The following is a 6,000-nucleotide window of genomic DNA, read 5'->3' on the forward strand; positions in this document are numbered from 1 at the left end:
CTTTTCTCCTCACAACATTCATCCAGCCAGATCGATCTCTTGTCAGTTCCGTAGCCTCACCAACTTCCAAAGCTCTCTTCCTCACACACTCATCCACCATATCTCTCCACCTTCTCCTTTGTCTACCTCACCTTCTCCCTCCTTCAGATTTGCTCATATATACCTTTTTCACCACTCTATTGTTATCCATTCTCTCCACATGACCATACCATCTCAGTACACTCTCTTCGATTCTGGTGTCCACCGACTTCCTCACTCCACATCTTTCACGAATCACATTACAGTATTTCGTATCCTATCCACCCTCTGTACTCCACATACATACCTCAGCAGTCCCATCTCCACTGCTCTTACTCTTGGCTTTTCACTTTCATGCCACACCATAGTCTCACATCCATATGTTAAGTTTGGCACTGACACTCCTTGATGTAAGCCTCTTGCAGCTGCAACACTCAAGCCTCATTTTCTTATCAAGGCCTTCATTGCATCAGCAACTCTTCTCATTGTGTCACACTACTTTCAACTTCTTTTGCACATTCTTCTCCCCTTTCTATCACTGTACAGTACCCAGGTATTTGAACTCTCTCACCAATTCCAGTCTCTCTCCATTATCTGTAATATCACAGTGGGAGTCACTGTCTGTCTTAGTAACTATCACTTTACTCTTATTATTCTATCTTATTATTATTTATTATTATTATTATTGTTATTTTTTTGCCATGTCATTAAGATTATATAGGGGAGAGAGAGACCATAGGCCCCATCCACCTGTATAGTCCCAAGTCCAGGCATGGGACCTGGGACCCATAGCCCACCAACCATGACCAGTGGCTTTAGCAGTGGCTTCAGGGCATCCTGCCAGGACAGCTGCAGGGACACCCCCCAATTGCGTTTTGGGCTGGAGGTGCTAGGTTTACGGTGGAAGAGTTAAGAGGAAGGGTGGGACTGGAGTGTATCAGCATTGTGATGAGGAGAGGTAGATTGAGATGGAGTGGGTATGTGCAGAGGATGGAGGATGACAATTGGGTGCAGGAAGTGAGAAGTATGAATGTTGGGGGGCAGGGTTGCGAGAGGCAGACCAAAAAGGACATGGGATGAGGTCATAAAGTGTGACCACAGGGATAAGAGACTGAGTAGAGAGGCTGCCAGAGATTGAACAGCATAGAGAGCCACCATTAGGTGACCAAGGCTGATACATGCATGCATATTGGGTTCTTTATGAATGAAACAAAAAACTAATTTCCCACCAGGAGTGATAGCAAGAGTTCTTGGGACCAAGTGGTCAAGGGATATCATATGTGGTCCAGAAGACAAGCTCAGACAATTTTAGTTGACCTGGCCTCCAACATGGCAGTATAGCTCTCTCACCCAAGAACAGTCCAACAAGAAACACAAAAGAATGGTAAATGTGGCTAGTCATGCTTTTATATGACAGGAGTGTGCTTTTATATGACAGGAGTGGGCAACACAGGGTACAACAGCTGCACTTAGTTTACCGGTCCTCATTCTTCCTGGGAATCTTCCCATTCCAGTCTCTTGCAACCTGTAAGTGTTAAATGGCATTACAGTATTTATAGAGGGATCCAAAGCCTCTCTTCCCATGTATGAATTAGCAGTAGGGTCCTTAACCCCCTTGTGCATGATGATCAAAACAAGTCAAAATGGTGTTCTTGTGCACAATGATCAAATCAAGTCAAAATGGTTTTAGGCTGAAGAGGAACCGATGATACATTTTGACGCACTTGTCAATGTTAGTCTGAAGGGATGCCGATTTTGCAGTTTTGGACAGTTTTGCAGTTTTAGCACGAAGTGCGTCAGTCTTTGCTACATCGTAGGGGAGGATGTCTGTTTGAAGGCCAACGCTCTCAAATAGTTGGCTTTTGGTGGGGGGGGGGGCGTGTGTGGTTTTTGGTGATTTGCTCAAAAACTATTGGTTGTATCAATTTTCTGAAGGCACCACATGAAAGCTAGTGAAATTCTGAATATAGACATGTATTTAGCTCTTGCATGGTGTGAGCAGAATATCGTGGTAGGATGTTGGGAAATTATTTTCACTGTGGAAGCACATTATTCTCACTGCATTTCGGCACTTTCACTGTACTTTTACTCATCAGCTTTGTGTGTTTTTATTAGCTTACCATATCAGCGAAAATGGTGGTATACTATTTATACCAGTATAACCAATCTCGTGGGCAAATAAAATCCATGGGAATGTTTTGCTTTGTGCTTGAGTCCAGGCTGCCCTTGTGGCATTTTCTCTGATCATGTCACACAAATTTACAGAAAACTTTAGGTGAGCAAAGGGATTAATACTTTTATTTATTTATGCCCGGGGCTATTTTTTATTTTATTGGAGAAAGGGAAGAGGCCTTATTCCGACAAGGTCTGTTCAGAAAGTGCCCGACCTTAGGCTCTAAAAAGTAAATAACCAGCCTGTTGAGCTAGAACACTAATCCTTCTCACTGCAGGCCCCTTCTGATTTGACACATGTATCCCAGTTTTCACTCCACTGCCTAAAACATTTTCCAAAGTTGGTTTTCAGTATCTCCTGCAGGTGCTTTGTTGTATTTGTCTTGATCGTTTCTCTTGGATGAATGTTGCTCAAACCATGTTGGAGTGTGTATTTTGCAATCCAGACTTTCTGAAGACTGTTATCATTGGAGATGAGACTTGGGTGTGTGGGTATGAGCCAGAAACCAAAGCACAGTCACTCCAGTGGAAGCCTGTAGGGTCACCTCTGCCAAAAAAAGCACGATGTTGTTTTTCAACCACTTTGGTGTTATGCATCATGAATATGTACCAGGTCAGATTGTCAACAGACATTACTACCTCAATGTTATCTCTCATCTTCGTTAAATGGTTCTGTGGAGAGACCAGACCTTTAGAAGGTAGCAAGTTGGAAGCTGCATCATGACAGTGCTGCTGCCCATTCTTCTCAGATTCAGTAATTTTTGGCCAAGCACAACAACTCACCTGTCCAGCAGGCTGCCTGCTCACCAGACATGGCATTGTGTGGCTTTTGGGTATTCCCCAAGCTCAAAACTCCACTGAAAGGCTTCCAATTTGAGGCAAGAGAAGAGGTCATGACAAATGCAACGAAGCACCAGCAGGAGATACTGAAAACTGACTTTGAAAAATGTTTCAGGCGGTGGAAAGAACCCTGGTCTATGTATGTCAAGTCAGAAGGGGCCGGCTTTGAGGGGGATTAGAGTCCTACCTCAACAGGTTAGCTTTTTATGTTTTTAGAGCCTAAGGTTGGACTTTCTGAACAGACCTTGTAGTGGGAGTAGAAAGGCCCAGATTCCCCAAAAGATGAGCTAATTCCATCTCTCCTGAGAGAGAGAATAGCCAGTTCCATTTTACCTCTTTAAGATATAGGGCCCAAAGGTAAGCTACTGCCGTCTAGTGTATTTAAGGGTAGATGATCAACCTCCTCCCCTTGGTAGTATTACATAATAGAAAAACCTCCAGTCACCTTTAGGGCTTTTCATAGAACAGTGGTTATTTATATCTTTACCACCATCAATGGAGCTCCATTCATCTTTTGAAGAATATGTGATTATTCATGTTATGCTCCGCCTCCAACGATAATTGGCAATAGGTGGGCATAGTTAAAGAGAAAGAAAGTATTGTTACACAGTAATAGTAAAAGTACATACCAGTGTACAGTAATAGAAATATAGACAACACAAAATTTATGAGGAATAAAGGCAAATGTTGGCTGCTGCAGTTTCTGGTTGTCAGATGTCAGAAGATTTGGACATAAACCAAATGGGTGATTAGAAGTCGGGGATGTGTTCCAGTGTATCAGCTCATTCCGTACAGCTGATACTGTTATACTGTATGGTGTAACTGGCAGATCAAATTTACAAGTAGCAACAGAACTATAAAAAAAAGCACATTCAGAAAGATTAGAAGATTTGGACATAACCCAAATGGGTGATTAGAAGTCTGGGATGTGTTCCAGTGTATCAGCTCTTTCCGTACAGCTGATACTGTTATATTGTATGGTGTAACTGGCAGATCAAATCTACAAGTAGCAACAGAACTTTAAAAAAAAGCACATTCAGAAAGACTTGTAATGAATTCTTCCCCTGGTTATATAATATTATATTGGAAACATTGCAATGTTTGTTTGCAGGAGAGTCGTGGTGTGTCTCCGAGTGGGGGTGGTGGTGTGGAGGTGAGCCTTAATGTTAATGTGTTGGCCAGGTGTGCTGAGCAGGCACTCCTCCTTCTCCTCACCCAGTGTTCCCTTGCACTCATGAGCCCTGACACTCCTCCACGGGATGCCCTCAGGGTTCGCCATGGCTTAGCTGATGAATTGGTATGTATTATTTTAGTGTGTTATTCACTCTTTGTACCATTGTCTAAGCTAGTGTGCACTTGAAGAATGTCACTGACTTGCATAGTGCAGTACTGCGTGTTCCTAATATATAACCTGACAGCTGTGACATTAGGTTTCCTGGTCTACCCTCCACCCCCATGCAAAAAATGGGAAAAACATTCCCAAAAATAATTTTTACTTGTATGAAATGAAAGAGTGCATGGAAAAATATAGGAAAAACAAATATGAGTTCATTTTGTACCATAGTTCAGATATGGTGAAGTAATGAGGACAGTCATGGTGTACCTTTCATGTGCAAAAAGAATGGAGAAAATTTTTCTCAAAAATAATTTTTGCTCATATGAAATGAAAGAGTGCATGGAAATGTTTGAAAAACAAACATGAGTTCATTATTTACCTTAGTTCAGCCATTGTGAAGTAATGAGGACATACTGGAAAAACATGTAGCATGTCCGTTTCAAAAAAAGCTTGATCATATGATGTACATTGCAGCTACAAGTTTTCCATCACATGATGTAGGTTGCAGCTATCGGGTTAAAGAGTGGTAAAATACAGTATAGCTAATAACTGTAGTAGCTTTCTTAAGTACATCAAAAGGTTCCAAAGTTCACATTGTTTCTGCATTCCTTCAGAACTCCTTTTTTACCCGGTGGCTTGGGCGGCGACTGGTGGTGTCACCCCTGCCCTCCACTGCAACTGCAGCCTCAGGCAGTGGCTCTAGTTCCACTCATATGGACCTGAAATATTTACGACTAGCCCAGCAGCTGGTGGCACGACTGTCTGCTACAAAGTGAGGACAGAGTAGTTGGTGGAGTGTTTAGTTACAGGGAATATTTCCCGCATGCACAGCAAAGGCTAAGTGTTGATGAATTAAGGTAGACTGGTGTTGTTTTTTAATCATGGTGCAGCAGCGCTTGTTTAAAGTATAAGCAGAGACACAGAGTAACTATTTGCACACTTAGGAACAAACACATAGATATGATTCATCACAGGGAGTTAACACAGTAGACGACTCCCACATGCTCTGCCCATAAATTTCTTCCTTACTCTCACAACCATTCTTGTTCCCTTGCCATTTTCCCTCTAATATAAATTAACACATATTGCCACTTTCCTTCTCAATTTATCTTTTTGTAGTCTGTTCATATATCCTTACTTCCTTAGTGTTTCTCATCCATTCCAGTATACCACACCATATACATTCAGCTTGTTACTTCATACCAAACTGTCATTGTCCTTATATATTTTTCATTCATTCATTCATTGCCAGATGCCATGTATCCCAGACGGGGTGGCCAAGGGCTTAGAGTTAATTGTTTTACAGGGAGGGGCACTAATCCTCCACCAACCCCACTTGACACGTTCACACTGATAAATGGAGTAGGTGGGATCCACAACAGGGAAAGAAGAAGAAGAAAAAAAAAACTATAAAGAGTTCCCAATAGAATGGTTGAAGCAACATTTATGCATCAGCAAAGCCTCTTACAATTTATTGTGCCATCCCACAGGAAAATGCTATCCAAACTATACTTCTTTTGATTAACTTCTTGTTACACCTTAGGGGTAGAACCATTTGGCACATACCTGTGTTTCATTTTCATTTTTGAAGACTCCAACATGCTTGCATGCGTCAGCCTTGGTCATCTAATGGC

The 6,000-nt window shown here is 42.0% G+C and overlaps 1 protein-coding gene across 1 annotated transcript in view; it reads left to right on the top strand.

The window, feature by feature from the left end:
* The window catches only part of Nup188 (nuclear pore complex protein Nup188), a 143,606-nt gene extending 138,280 nt beyond the window's left edge, over nt 1–5,326 (top strand). Inside the window, exons 28-29 of the mRNA XM_080281324.1 lie at nt 4,142–4,327; nt 4,981–5,326. Of these exons, the coding sequence (XP_080137450.1) occupies nt 4,142–4,327; nt 4,981–5,142 (348 nt within the window). The 3' untranslated portion in view covers nt 5,143–5,326. The remainder of the gene's footprint in view (nt 1–4,141; nt 4,328–4,980) is intronic.
* The last annotated feature ends 674 nt before the right edge of the window (nt 5,327–6,000 follow it).

Source organism: Coenobita brevimanus, chromosome 89 (genome assembly GCF_032717465.1).
Source record: "Coenobita brevimanus isolate Jiangsu-jjx chromosome 89, ASM3271746v2, whole genome shotgun sequence".
Lineage (NCBI taxonomy): Eukaryota > Metazoa > Arthropoda > Malacostraca > Decapoda > Coenobitidae > Coenobita > Coenobita brevimanus.